Raw genomic sequence first — 15,715 nt, forward strand, 5'->3', positions numbered from 1 at the left:
AGGTTTGCTTTCACCAGATTGGACTATTGTAATATTGTCATGTGCATCCGCGAGACAATACCACCCTTGCACCACTGCTGTCTATTTTCTGGTAACTGCCCCACTCCCCGTACTTATGGTTTTATTTTCAGAGATTTCCATGGAGATTCGTGGTAGCTGTAAAATATCTTGCCGTGGTTATTGGATGTTCTCTCCCACATAAACAGCAGTCATTGCTTCCACCAATCAGAGGTGCCGCTTCCAAGATTAGAGCATATTTTGTCTACATTTAGGAACATAATTAAGGCATTCGAAACCAGTTCAGTAAGTTTACAGTTTCCCGTTATGCCTTGCTGTTAAGTTTTCACAGGCTACTGTAACTTTCTCACTATAAAACTTGCTTCATTCTGTCTCCTTAGAGGAAGTGACCAGATGGCAGGAGGGAGAGAGTCTGCAGGCAACTTATCCCAGAATTGAAGTAAATTGCAGTGAAATAAAACAGTTCGAGCCTGTGAAATTCAAACAGACTGCCTTCAATAAATACTGGTCGTTTGCAACTGACTTCTTGTTTTGCTTTAAATTCGATGTTCTTCAATAAGGCAAAGCAGACAGCTATAATAAATCACACTCACTATGGCATGACCTTATGTAACAGTGAGCACAGTTTCGTTGACCACCTCCCAGTCTCTTGTATTGAATCACCTGAAAGCGGATCCCAATTAACGGAGGATTCCTGAATAAACTTCCGTGCAGCAACTGAACAGTTTTCGCTCAGACATTCCCCCTGCGTTACTCACCTTCCCTCATCACAAAGCCTCCTGGCTTCATGCAACACCCTCGGCTGGGTTTGGTTGGGCAGAGATGAAGGGCTTTCGCCTGAAATGTCGATTTTCCTGCTCCTTGGATGCTGCCTGACCCGCAGTGCTTTTCCAGCACCACACTGACCTAAACTTTGGTTGGGCAGAGGTCTTGTTTTTCTTGACCAGAGTGGGCAGTAGTGCCGGCGGAATAGCCAATTTGCATTGAGGAGCCAACCCCCTGCAAGGTCGAAATACGAAGGGCACGGAGAGTTTGAATGATTCCCCTCCCCAGTGATTGTAAGGGGAAGGGGACGTTCCAGCTGTTTACATTGTAAAACGATTGCCTCATCTCCTTCAGTGTTGGTGCTGTTTAACAAGTGCTGACTAAAATTACAGCCCTAACAAATACAGATCAGAATGAGGAAGGCCTGGCGTCCGTCTTCTTCAGGAGAATGGCCATTTATTAGGGCGGAGGCAGGAAATACAAAAAAACGACTTTATAGGCAAAAAAAACCAGGGAAGGCCATCATGGGGTTTCCTGAGGGCCCTTAAATTCGGAGTTAAGCTATAAAAAAAATGCACCAACTGGAGCCGCAGAAATGTTTTCAAGGGCATATTTACGAGCTGCACGTTAACTTTATGCCCCGTACCAAATGGCTGCGTTTTCCCCAAACAGTATCCGCTGAATGAAAACCTCTATGCAAAGAAATAAACGTCGCTTACAAATCATGTATCAGGTCATTGGGCTGCCTTCATTTTCATGGACGGGTTGTCACGCGGATAGTACTCTACACTGGAACAAAACCGATCTCCCAGGCTAAATACAGCCTCTCCATTTAAAAGCTGAGTCAGAGCCAAATACTGTAACGGGTGAGTTGGGGCATGTCACAGAAAAGCTAATACGCAACTGGCAACTATTTTTAGCTTTCTAAATATTTAAAGCGACTCTTTTATCAAAGAACAAACATCTTCAGATTAAGTCTGCACAATCGAGAGAGCTTTTAATATACTTTGACATGTAAATGTCCATGACAAAACTGGTATTTCTATTATTGTGAATATAGTCAGAAGTGACGGGCCTGCGTTTTGATCATTGATATTAATCATGCTATTAACAATTAGTTGTTACATGTTGGGTAAGACTACATTCCCAACAGTTTGGAAACAAGTCCTTCAGCCCAACCAGTCCACACCAACCCTCTGAAGAGTAACCCACCCAGACCCATTTCCCTCTGACTAATGCGCCTAACAGTATGGTCAACTTAGCATGTCCAATTCACCTAACCTGCACATCTTTGGACTGCGGGAGGAAACCCACGCAGACCTAGGGAGAATGTGCAAACTCCACACAGTCACCTGAGGCTGGAATCAAATCCTGGACCCTGGTGCTGTGAAGTAGCAGTGCTAACCACTGAGGCACCGTGCCACCCTTACAACTCCCTCTAGATAAATAAGTGCTGTCTTAGCTGAGCATTTTTTAGTTGCATGTTAAAAAATTTGGAAGGGAAGGAGTGGACTTACGTTCTGCCAAAGTGCCATAAAATATTTTAAAATTAAACACAATTTAACACTGATTAGAATTCGGGGAAACAAAGCTACCCAGAATTATACGTTCAGTTTAGATTTTGTGCAGGCTTTAAGCCAACAGTTTGAGTAAAACTTAGCTATAGTTTAATTTGCCATAACTGAACAGGCATGTCAAACTCTCCCGGGTGTCACAGACATAAACCACTCGGAAAGCTAAACAGTAGGTGAGAAGATTAGCACCTTTTGTTCTGCTTACTAAGAAGCACAGGTTGCTTGCAGTCAGCATAACTGCTTTGCATTCTCTTGGAAATTTCATCTGCATTGACAGCATTTCTCAGAGGGCCATCGAGATGGTCTATTCAAGACCTGTCTGCAGAGAGGATCTTATTTCAGCTGATTTGGCCAAGTCCGGGCCAGTTGTGTGTTAGGCTTAGATTTTCTAATGAGTACTATTTGACATAATGGTGCCAATGAATGCATATATACACATACATTAATAAAAAATATAAAAATCTTAATCTATGGAAAATTAAGTACTTAGCCTATTGTTTTGTCACTGATGGCAATCAATATCATATGATAAAGTATGTAAGGGTATAAAACAGGCATCAAATTCACTACATGCTGCAATATCTTGCAATTAGATTAAGGCACCCATTTCCTGTGAATGTGACCAAGTCTTAAAATGCAAGTTTTGTCCTGAGATTTAGAGGATGAGAAGGAGGTTATTCAGTCCACCGAATCTGCATTTTGAAAGCAATCTGATTAGTTCCTTTGCCCATAATCCTGCAATTATTTTTTCCTTTGTGTAGTTATCCAATTTTGAATTGAAAGCAACCATCCTGGGTCTACCATCCTATCAAGCTGTGCTTTCCAGATGCTAACCACTCATTGCATAAAAATAGTTTCTCCTTGCATCATCTCTGATTGTTTTGCAAACCCCTTAATTTGGATCTTTGTTATGGGCGAGTAACCAGTCCGAGCTCAGAATATCTCTTAGCAATCCTGTTGGACTATAACCTGGTGTTGTGTGATTTCTAACTTTGTACACCCCAGTCCAACACCAGCATCTCCAAATCTTAGAAATCCAGTTGTAATGAGGTTGTCAGAATGCATCTATTCCAGACACATCCAGCCCCACCCAGCCTGGCCTTGCATCGCATCTTTGCTAAAAGTTGTACCATGTATATGGACATGGTCACATGCCATTAGAATCTGTCCATTCCTCATCATATGCCTTGCCATGATGTTTGCAGGTCATTTCACTGCTACAGGCACTATGACCAAGCCTGATCCTCCTCTTTCCTGAAATTGGTGCATTGTTTCCAATAACTACTCACTACAGCCCACCTCGTACCCACTAATTCCTAAATTGAGGATACTGAGGAAGTTGCTGGTTCTGTTATGACCACCTTCTTTAGTCCAGGCCAGGGGCTATCCTTGAAAATTTCTTATTTTATCACATGATATATTTTTCTATTAAGCATGTGGGGATCCTTTGTGTGCTTTTTATGAGCAATAATATGAGCAAACTGTAGTTTGTTTAATAAAGTGAAATATTAAACAAATACTGATTATTACTTATACAAACAATGCCTTTTTGTAGTGCTTACATAATTTAGCATAGAGTCTTTAAAGTGCAGAAGTAACATCATATTTCAACTTCGGTGGTCCCATTTTCTTTTCCAGGTGAATATCAAAGACTCATTTTCCTACCATTCATTTCATTTTTGCCGATGGAATATTGTTGATGAGAAAACATTACCAGATTTAATAATTCACTGCAATCCAATGTGTTAAGGGGCTAGTTAAATGGCAATCTTTTCTGTTTTTCTTGGAGTAATATTGACTTAGGTGTAGTAGTCACAAGTGCCTCACCAGAAATGTGTCATAACATGTCCAAACTGGTTAATTAAAATAACTATAGCAGACACAGGGTAGCCAGATACCATCATGGAATGTAAATAAAGTGTGATTAAAAGGGAACATATATAAAATTAATTGAAATATGACTTAATTTAAACAACGTGCAGCTGGGCTTTATTATTTAACTATGTGGGTTGTTGCAGTTGGGTTTAAAGTAGTTAGTCAGAGTGGAGTTCACTTAGTATTCTGCCATTGTACACAGTAGTGGAGGTTAATTTTCTTAACAAGTGATCTAATTTTGCATATGATTGAATATTCAAATATTTGGTTGATAATGGAAATTCCATCATTCACAAATGAAAACTCGAAATAATTCTGAAGCTTAGAATATTGAAATGAACATTTTCACAAGGTAGTTGTATAAATAGATTTTTATTTTATGTCAGGCCCCTGCTTGAGACGTAATGTCCCAAATGTATCCTTTGTCAGGTATAACTAGTACAGAATTGGGTATATTGTGTTAAAGCAATGGGCTGTTAAATTAGTCTGTAACTTACTTTTTAACAAGCTAAGAAAGTAGTTCTGACCTGCACTTCAACCAACTGAACAGAAACAGCAACCGAGGAGTGGAATGGAAGAGGTGCCTGTAAAAGGCAGGACTGGCAGTCCATTTTGACACATCAGCCATGTTTGTTGATGATGCTCTGTATGTTCAGTGCAGATGTTGTGTCTGACTTCCCACAGAAGCTGCTGTTTGGGTGACTGCCAGCGACAGTTAAGTGTTTTCTCCAAGCCTTTGCACACGTTTTCTCTTAGCTTGATTGCTCGTAAAATGATCATCTCAAATTAGAAAACAGGTGCTCCAGTTTGTAAAAGCTCATGATAGATGGAGGGTGAATTTCTAATGCAGACTGCCACAGGCAAAGTCTGGCTTGATATTCATTCATAGACTTGCTCTGTTTCCAGCAGGACTCAGCGGTAATGCCAGCCTGGTTGCAGCACTGAAGGTAATTTTGAGACAGTGGCCAAATATTGTTTCATTCCATGTTTTCAGAAGCTGGTTCTTTTTCCCTAACTTTATTTTCCTGAATGATTTTCCATAACACCTACAACTTAATTATGGAAAAATTACCATGATTAAGCTGCATGCTGCTCAAGCCAGTGTTTTGAAATGAGAACAGTCCACCGGGGAGGCTCATTTTAAAAAAAGAACAAAGTTGGGGGAGGGTGCTTCCCACCTGGTGGTCATTTTAATGCAGACTTATTGTCAAAAGTTGCTTCTGGTCAATATTAATATCAGCTCACATCCTCCAGCAGGGATTTAAGACAGCCACGCATTTTCAATTTTTCTGGACAAAAATAAAATCAAAATTGATTAATTTTTGGTCAGTATAATTGATTTTCCTGCCACAAAGCTTTAGTCTTTTTTGTGGGATATTCAACTGAAGTAATAAAATCACTAGACCTTGGTTCATGTTTTTGGATAAAAAAAGGGAACAGTGTTGAGAACAAGGATCAATATTGTATCCCTTACAGGTACACAAGAGGAACTTATCCAAAAGGAAATCACAGTAGGACTTTAATGAGCCACCTATCCCTTTTGGAAAATCAGCGCATGTGGAGTTTCAAGCAAAACAGGGATACGTGCGATGACAAAAGCTAACTTAAAGAAGCTTTTGTTATTCCAAATGCTTTGGTTTACGGATGTGTGTATGCATTTCCAGTTATAAGCTTCAGTTTATTTTATGCTGTTTGTATTTGGAATGTGTTGGTAACTGCCAATCACAGACATGGGAGAACGAAGAAGTCAGACATTGTAGACAACATACGGGACAGATGTGACTCCCTTGACTTGGCTCACTGACTTAAAGCACAGCTGGAACCAAAAATAGCAGCACTGGCAATTAAGGTAGAGAGCTTAGTCTCTTAACTTCCTGTGGCCTGGCTGTAATTAAAAATTGTCAGCACAATTACTGATGAATCGTTTTGTTTACATGTACAGGTGAATGGATGAAATGTGTGCACAGTGACATTGGGGATCAGATTTACAGCGAAGTCAACTTTGACCTCCTCCGCTTTCCTATTCCTGACTTTAATATTCAGAGGCTGCCAATTAAAGGCACATTGCAGTACGAGTTATTCTAACTCAACAGAACGTTGGATGCCAGAGCATTTGATTTGAAGCTCTGGTGGCACCTTGGTGATAACTGTGCACAGCCTAGCTAGATGGGCGATGCAATACTCTGTGGTTTGTACACTCCTTGCCAAGAGTGAGCATGCTCGTTGGAACATGTGAGTGACTACACAGATTTCTGGGAGGCATAGAACAAAGTGCCTCAAATGGCAGCTGTCAGAGGCAAGTTGGTATTTTTACTCTGTGATGTTGACAGCAGCTGTCTGGGAGGAATGTGAATGAAATTAAAATGACATCATGTTTATTAAGGAACAGCAGCCTGGGCCTTACATCAATGGGAGCAGCATTCTGATGTGACTGAGACGAAGGGAAACTTTGCTGCATGTCTCATTATTTAACATTTGTAAAGCATCCAATAGAAAATAATTGCAGAATCCCTGTAGAAGCTATCACGGCATTTGACTCCAGGATTCATTAGTGAGATAAAAGCTGAACCGTAGATAGTGAGGAGACAGTCATTTGACTGTGGAAACAAAACTAACACAAATCAGGGTCGTAAGGACTGATCAATTTAAAAGCTGCATTAAGTCTTTTCGTTAGGCAGTGAAGATTGCACCTCAGAAACACAACCTTGCATTACATTTCCTAAACTTGTTGGGAGAAGTTTTAAAGCCAAGCTGACATCCTGTCTCCACCCGCCTACTCCCTCCCCCCCACCTCATTTTAATAGAAGGGAAAATCACGGGCTGTCAAATGCACAAGTCGAAAACCCGGGCCATATGCTGCATCGAAAGCTTCCAATTAGGGCTGTCAAGTCAAAAAACTATGGATAGGGGAGACAAGATATGGGTGGGACATGGATAGGAGCTGGGATTGACAGCTGACTTTCACTTCACTGCTGAAAATCAACTGGAACGTCAACAATCTCTATAAATTTCTCCCCTTCCCCCATCACAATTGGGCTGGTTATTTCCAAACCCTATTTCCAAACGTGCAGAAATACCGGTTTGCAGACATCTTCACTGCTTTAATAATAATGCTTAAAATAGACACTAAAACAAGTCTTATTTGAAGAATGGATTACTGTATTGATTGTAATGAGGTCAGCCAGATGAACCTCATAGAATATGAATTCCCTGATTGGGGCAGTTAATCTGGTCTAATCAAGGAGCCCTGGCTAACAGATATAGACAGGACTGTCAGAGGTTCTGTTCACTCTGATATCTCATTCTGAAGAAGCTGGATCAGTGTCAAGCATTATACACATGAAAATAAAGGGCGACATGCTGATGGGATACCTGTCTCTGTGTAGTAATTTCAATTATTACCACACATTAAGAATTTCTCATCATATATTGGTGGGGATCACAGCAATAATCTTTGGCTAGGAGGGCATGCCGAGAGGTGGGAATGCATGGTGGCTAAATTTTTAGATGACACTAAGATAGGTAGGATTATGAAGAAAGTGTGAGGAGATTGTAGAAAGATATGGGTAGATTGAGTGAGAGGGCAGAAATCTGGAAGATGGAGTATAATATGAGAAAATGTGAAGTTGTTTACTTTGGCAGGAAAAGTAGAAATGGGGAATTAGAAAATCCAAGATTTAGAGGAATTGGGGTGTTCTTGTGCATGAATCACAGAAAGTTAGTACAAAATCGAGAAGGCTGATGGGGCGTTATCCCTAATTATGAGAGGAATTGAATATAAAAGTAACACTATGCTTCAGTTGTACAGGGAAATGGTGAGGTCACCTCTTGAATACAATGTGCTGTTTTGTGATACTTATTTAAGAAAAGATATAAATGCATTTGAGGCAGGTCAGAGGGGGTTTGTTAGATTGCTGGGTGGTGATTGGGTAGCTGATGGTTATCTCATAGTTTGTGATGAAGAGTGATGCTAACAATGTGGGTTCAATTCCTACACCAGCAACATGAAGGTCTCTCTTTTTCAACCCGTATCCCAACATGAGGTGTGGTGACTCTCAAGTTAAACTGTCACTAGTCCTTCCTCTCTCTCTCTCTGTCTCTCTTTCTGTAATAAGAGAGCAGCTCTATACTCAGGTAGAATTACAGTAACTCTACTTTTACTAGATTGATACCTGGAATGAGTATCTTATAAAGATAGGTTTTTAGACTGTTCTTTGGAAGAATAAGTATGACTTGATTGAAGTGTTTAAGATCCTGAATATCAAGGTCTTATTTTGCAATGGTAGTGTTTGTACCTGTGAGCCGGGAGACGTGGGTATAAGCCCCACTTTCTCAGAGATGTGTAATAACATATCTGAAAAGGTTGTTTAAAAAAAAATTCTCCAAGATCCTGAATAGCTTTGACAAGATCGATGCGGAAAGGATGTTCCCTCTTATGGGTACATTTAGTAATAGGGGGCACTGTTTTAAAACTTGGGAAGTGTTTTCTGTCAGAGGATTGTGTGACTTTGGAGCTCCCTGCCTCTGAAAGTTGGAGACGAGATCACTGAGTATTTGTAAGTCAGAGCTGAATAGATTCTTGTTAGTCAGGGGAATCAGGAATTACTGGGAATGGATGGGAATATGCAAGTTGAGACCCAAGCAGATCAGCCATGGTCTTTTAAAAGGCAGAGCTAGTTTGAAGGGCCAAATGGTGTACTTCTGATCTTAATTTGTACGTTGTTATCACTGCAGGGTTGCATTCTGGTGATTTGAAGAACAGCTCCCAGGTTGCAAATTCTAACTACTGTGCTACAGCATTTTCTTCATTTATTGGGTTCACATTTTGCAGATTTGACTATTACTGACTATTCCAGTGAGTTCCAGCTATACAGATTGTCATCTGGAATAGCGTTCCCATGAAGTGAACACCCTGCTTGTTTGAAGTCAGGGGTTGGGGGTGGGTGGAGCTATGCTATGAAGACATTTGTCTTATCTGAGAGTGACCTCCACAGGCTTTGGTGGAATTTTATGCAGCAACAATGGAGGGAAAACAGAAGTTAGTTCCAAGGTTTGTAATGACTGAACTGAAACTAATTTGATTTGACTGTATAATCCAATCTCCAGTGGGTTGCTGTGATAGTCGGTTACAGTGCTGACAAATACTAGTTTTAGATGCAGTTTTTATACTATTTAACCTCTTTTTATTCACCCCTCCTTTATGATCTCTATTTTTATTTCAAAAATATACTTTATTCATGGAAATATCTTTGTATATGTACATAATCCCAAAAGCAGTTCTGTTCTGTTCAAAGAAACAAACAAACATTGGAGTTTGACTCTATGCAAACAAGCCAAAGACATCTCTTAAACATACAAGCCTATGTTTGCATGCATTCGAAGCACTAGGGGGTGTGGGAACTGAATAAACTCCCATTCAACTTCATTAAAAAGACTTCAGACAGTGGACTTTCCCCACTGCACCTTGACGGCAGCTGCCTCAGTCTTTAGTGCATCCCTCAGCATATAGTCCAGGACCTTGGAATGTCCCAGTCTGCAAAACTGGGTTGCTGTCATCTCCTCACTTGCCACGATACAGCCAGGATCAGAAAGGAGAATGAAAGAGCCGTTTGTCTCACCTCTGATCCCTGCTTCAGTCAATGTACCTCCAGCAAGGGATAGGGAAATAGCTCAAAGATGGGACACGGCGTATCCTTGAGCCCTGTTGCATGCTGTTCCTTGCTGAGAGCTTAACAAAAACCCGAACTCACTTGACCATCTTGCTTACATATCCTCCCTCTGCGATCTAGAGGTTGGATCTTACATGTTGATCTGCCCCATCTCATTGTTGGATCTTTTATTTTCTGGGTGATGGGGTGAAGAAGCTGCTCCAAACAGCAACCATTGATACAGCCATTGAAATGCCTCCCTAAAATTGGGATCACACTCAAACAACTGGAATATTTCTAACCATGTTGGCTTTTGATTTAATTTTTGTTGATATGGAGAATGAATACGCAGTGTGATGGAGGAAGGGATGAACTGCTGGTTAACATGAGAATCTATCATACCCAAGAACAGGACCTACCTTCACTACTTTTTTAGCAACCTGTTCAATGATGTTATTACACATCTCTGGAGCAGGTATGACATGAACCAGGATATCTTGTTCAGAGGTAGACACTGCAGCTGCATCACAAGAGTCCCAACACATACTTGAGCTATAAGTTACATTAGCATGCACAATGTGCTGGTTTAAATTTGATACATATTTCTATCATAATTCTTCATTCCTGCCTTCACCAAACTTTTAGAAGTGCCTATGTCTGAAAGGATGGTTTTATTTTTAACCATTCACATTTCCAAAGCCCCCAGTGTCTTTAAACACACATTTTATTGATTTTACAATTGTTTTAACAGACACAGTGTCCCAGACTGAGAGAAAAGACAGGGAAATGTGAAAAGTCACATACGTATGTCAACCTCAAAACCAGCCATTTACCTTTAATGAAGAAAAAAACAGAATATGCTGGAAATAATCTCCGGGTCAGATTGCATCAGTAGACCGAGAGCAGGAGAAAGGTCACAGACCTGAAACATTAACTCACTCTCTCTCTCCACAGATGCTATCTGACCCACTGAATATTCTCAGCGTTTTTCTGGGTTTATTTCTCATTTTCAGCACCTGCAGTATACAAAAGAAGCCACAGATATGGGGTGTATATGCTGAGTTCCCTGTCATACAACACAATGGAATTTTTTTACAAGAATGTTATATTAATGAATACATTGGAACAGGGCTTTGTTCTTGTTTTTATTTTCTTCCTAATCCCTGTTTTCTATTCCCAGAAAAACTACAAAATAGATGTCTATCTCTGCTCCTGCTGCGGCTCTGGCTGGTTGTTAAATTAGCCAAAATTATGTTGTGAACAGTATTACACCTTTTTAGTTGCATGGTGAATCAGTTTATGTTGAATTTGCACATCGTTGGCAGTAATTGGTTTTTCACGTGTGTGCAGTGGGACTTTCTTTTTAGTGTAGCTTCACCTGCTACCCTTTCAGGAACAGTGATGTGGCCGGAGAACAGGAGTCTTTCAGGAGCCAGTTCTGGCATGGGACTTGAACTTATCCAAAAGGTTCGGAGGAAGGGAATACCTCGAGAGATAGGGACACCATGGCTGTGTCCTAAGACCACCACCAAATTCACTGTGAGAGCTGTTTGAGATTGTCTGGGAATAGTCCGCTTGTTGTGGATAGGCCGACTGAGCTGAATCAACTCCCATTCACCTTAACTGGCCTGTCCCGAGCTGAGCTACGGATTAATGAGATTGCTGTTCCACATTTCTGCCTGTTCCCTACCCACAGCCGAACCAATATCCATCACGTTTGGAAAATCAAACTTGAACTAGTGAGATAGCGCAGTATTGTCTACTCAACTCTTCTTCCCTGCTGTTTATCAATGTGATGGGGAAGGGAGAGAATGACAATTGGGGATAATCGGATACTTGTTGTAAATCCTAAACTGCAAAAACGTGAGGGCAAGCTCGTGGTTGACACAGAGACAGATTCATTCACGAGGAGATGGGTGGGGGCAGAGATAGGGAGTCATGGCTGTGTGATGAAGCAAAGATGAGATCTGGGGAATAAACTGGAAATACCTAATTCAAGATGAATCCAGTAGCCAAGTGAATTTTTTTCTAATTGTGTAACTTGACTTCTCGAGTATTGACTTTCGATCAGGACTTCTTACATTCCAGAAAGTCACTGATTTTGAACATGCCATCTGACTCTCCAGGCATTTTTGGGCATCAGGGAAAGCCCTCATTCTTATTGAAGCATTCTTTGTTTCAGGAAATGATATGGTTAAATTATTTTAGTGCACTGAGTGTTCATTATCTTAATCAGCAACCTATTCATGCATTTAAACTTCTGTAATCAAACAATGCTACTTATTATAAAGCTTCTTAATGCAAAATTTGATTGTTCTTTCTGATAGAATAAATCTGAAAGTATGGATAAACTGTAGAAGAAGCAAGTTCAAGCGAAAAGGCCAAATGCCAGTAGATTAGCTAGAATACATTTTTAATCGTGTTTATTGTAACTGAGGGAAAATAATAGTAATCTGAGTGGTTACACTTATAATCATGTCTGTGCTGGCTCTCTGCAGTTCACAACAAGTGCACTGGATCCTCTCTGCTTTCTTTTCCCTGCAACCTTGCTGATGTTTCACTTCATAAGGTTATCAGTTACAGGTAATTGTGTGGTTGAGCTCCCTTGTTTGTGGCATTTTTCAAGACTGGTGAATGGAGGTGTCAGATGGTGAGACATAGCTGTAGAGTCAGGTAGGCACTCAGATCTCCAAGGGGTGGGTGGAAAATACTTCTGTATCCACTTCGGCTGCACTGTTAACTGACAAATAGTTTTCTCGTAATTGCTTGTACCTTTCTGTAAATAATTCTCAACGATGACATAGCACTCCAATCAGGAGTTAAGCTGGGCAGTAGGTGTTGACAGATTTGAAGAAAAGCAGTCAATCTGTGATCTAAAGAGCAATTTTTCACTTGCCAAGTTATTGTAGGCATTACGGTAAAGCCTGACCCTGATTCAGTCCTTACCCCACACAGCTCACCTGTGGAGCAGTGTCACTGGTCTTTTGTCCCTTCCGCATCTTGGGACCATTAAAATTTATTGGGTATTCATTCCATGCCATTTAATTCAATTTATACCAGCTAACAGCGCAAACCAATGATTGGACTTGTGACTCCGTTGAATTTTCTTCTGTATTGTCTTATGACATGGGAATTTTTTATTTTTGCCAGAATCATCATTCATCTGTTTTGCTGCATGTAAGAGATGTAGTATTGTTATTCATCAAGAGATGTCAGCATTTCTGTCACTCCCAGCATTTGTTGTACGTCTCTAGTGCCCTTTAGAAGGTGGAAGCAAGCAATCGCCTTAAACTATTGCAGTCTTTGTGATATACGGACATAGCCCAGTACTGTTAAAGAGTGGGTTCCAGGTTTGTTGGCAAAGTGGTAATGAAGGAACAACAATACCGTTCAACATCATGTACAATTTGAAGGGAAACCTGCAGATACCCTTTCTCTTTTAGGTGCTTTGGGAAGCTGCTGTCAAAAGAGCCTTGGCAAGTTTCTGTTGTGCATCCTTCATACACTTTGCTGTCACTGCGCCAGTGGTGGGTTGAACGTTGAAGGCGATGGGCGGGCTGCGTTGTCCCAATGGTGTCAAGCTTCTTGAGTATTATTGGAGCTGTGCTCATCCAGATAAGTGGGGAGTATTACACAACACTTCCTCTGACTTGTACCTTATAAATGGTGGAAGAACTTCGCAAGTCAGGAGGTCAGTTATTTGTGCAGATATCCCAACCTGTTTTAGTCACAGTATTTATAAGCTGAACCGGTTAAGTGTCTAGTTAATGGTAACACTCAAGATGGTGGTGGTTGGAGATTCGGTGATGGAAATGCTATTGAACTTCAAGCGGGAATGATTATATTCTCTCTCGTTGTTACTTGTTATTGTCTGGTGTGGGATGGATGTTGTTTGTCATTATCAGCCCGAGTATGAATACTGTAGAGATCTTGTTACATTTGAGCATTGACTGCTTCAGTGTCTGAGGAATTATGAACTATGAACATAATGAGCATTATGCTGTCATTGGTAAACATCCCCACTTCTGATCTTATGATGGAAGGAAGATCATTGATAAAGCATATGAAGAGTACACTATCCTGAGGAAATGGCACTCTTGAGAGCAGTGGTAGTGTTCCCATTCTGAACCAGGAAGTTCAGGTTCAAATCCCACCTGCTGTCCAGGTCTGAACAGGTTGATTAGAAATATCCTGAGGACCTGCAATGATGACTTGGAGCTGTGAAGACTGACCTCCAATGACCAGAATCAACCTTTTTTCGGTCAGGTATGACTCCAACTAATGGAGAGTCCCCCACCACCCCAATTCCCAATTCAGTTTCATCAAGGTTTTTAATGCTATACTGTGTCATATGCTTGATGTCAAGGGCAATTGCTCTCACTTCACTTTCAGTTTATTCAAAGCGTTAATTCAGTCGGGAAATATTCTGTCATTTGTTACATTTCTTTACATTCTGTAATTTTTCTTATACATCCTTGAAAATGTTCTTATCAAATCCATGTACCAAACGTCAATATCCAGTGGTGAGGGTGGGCAAGGTGATTTATTCCTGGAACTGACTGTGTTGATTTCTCACTGGAAAGTATGAGAAGAGCAGCCTAGGTTTCTGGGGGTTCATCCATCTGACAGTCTCTGGGTCTCCCATCTCCACTGACAACCCAAATGATACTGGGAGCTCAATCAAATGGAAGAGCCATGCAACATTTAGAACACACTGGCGAAACAATCTGCAAACCTCTTCAGTCAAATATATTCACAAAATATTTAATGATTTACAGAAATTAATGTCCAAGGAAATTATAGAAGAGATTGGAATGTGTTTAAGCTCAGTTTAGAGAAACACAGATTCAAAAATGGCCTACAAAATACTTGAACTCTTTTAAAATTGTAGCTGTTGTATGATATGACTGATGAATATAAAGAAGTGAGTTCCAACAACTAGGCACTCAGTTAAAAATACATTTGAGGAAGATGAAATTTCAATGATTCATGCAGCCACTTGTATATTCGTGTAGAGTTTGCTATCTGCACAATGTGTCTTGTAACTATGGGATAGTGAGAAAGACTTGCCCACAATGCAGTTGTGAAATTATCTTACTGGAACACAGCATTTATTGAGGTATTGTGCGTCTGCAAGGACAAAAGTTTAATAATTTTCAGCTCATTATTAATGCAAGCAATAAACCCTAAATCATCAAAGAAATGCTTTTCTTTCACTCGCCCTACATTTGTTCCACCCATAACTATTTTCATTAGGACCTCAATGCCATTGTTTCACTCAACTCCAGGGGGTGCACTTAAGCTGGAAGGAAGCCTGGGTCCAGTCTATTTTTTCTCTCGCTAACCCAGTTGAGTTGCTGGAATCTGGTAAAACTTGTTTCAGAAAATACCTAATTCACCCTTGGTTCTGACCAGATCTTATACTCAAAATGTTTGGAGTCCAATTCTTCGCTGCTGCTGTCAGTGGCCCGGTGATATCCAGACCTTTACTCAGGACAGGACTATGTGCGTAGTTTGAGGAATTTCAATAAATAATTGATTAAATGGTAACAGTAAATGACCATTACAAAATCATTAAAAATATAGCAGCTAACATAATAAAATATACAACGATTCAAATTTTTACCTTGGGATACTTTAGCACTGTGAGGATGCTATATAAATGCAGTATTTTAATGTATGTGTAAGGTTATAACTAGAAATCGAAGGGGCCTTTTACGTCTTGGAGATTGTGGTATTACATATTCAAGAAAGTGAAAACAAAAGGAAATGTGCTTGTGCTTGTGATTTATTTTCCAGTGTCTAGAAATGAACATTAGAAGACTCTTGGGGAGA

General features: G+C 40.3%; 1 protein-coding gene across 1 annotated transcript in view; it reads right to left on the reverse strand.

Moving 5' to 3' along the window:
* LOC132825663 (uncharacterized) overlaps nt 1-10,425 on the reverse strand; it is a 29,095-nt gene extending 18,670 nt beyond the window's left edge. The window contains exons 1-2 of the mRNA XM_060841038.1: nt 10,300-10,425; nt 777-1,177 (exon numbers count right to left, since the gene is read on the reverse strand). Of these exons, the coding sequence (XP_060697021.1) occupies nt 777-1,177; nt 10,300-10,425 (527 nt within the window). The remainder of the gene's footprint in view (nt 1-776; nt 1,178-10,299) is intronic.
* Between the last annotated feature and the right edge of the window lie 5,290 nt (nt 10,426-15,715).

The sequence above is a fragment of the Hemiscyllium ocellatum genome, chromosome 21 (assembly GCF_020745735.1).
Source record: "Hemiscyllium ocellatum isolate sHemOce1 chromosome 21, sHemOce1.pat.X.cur, whole genome shotgun sequence".
Classification (NCBI taxonomy): Eukaryota; Metazoa; Chordata; class Chondrichthyes; order Orectolobiformes; family Hemiscylliidae; genus Hemiscyllium; species Hemiscyllium ocellatum.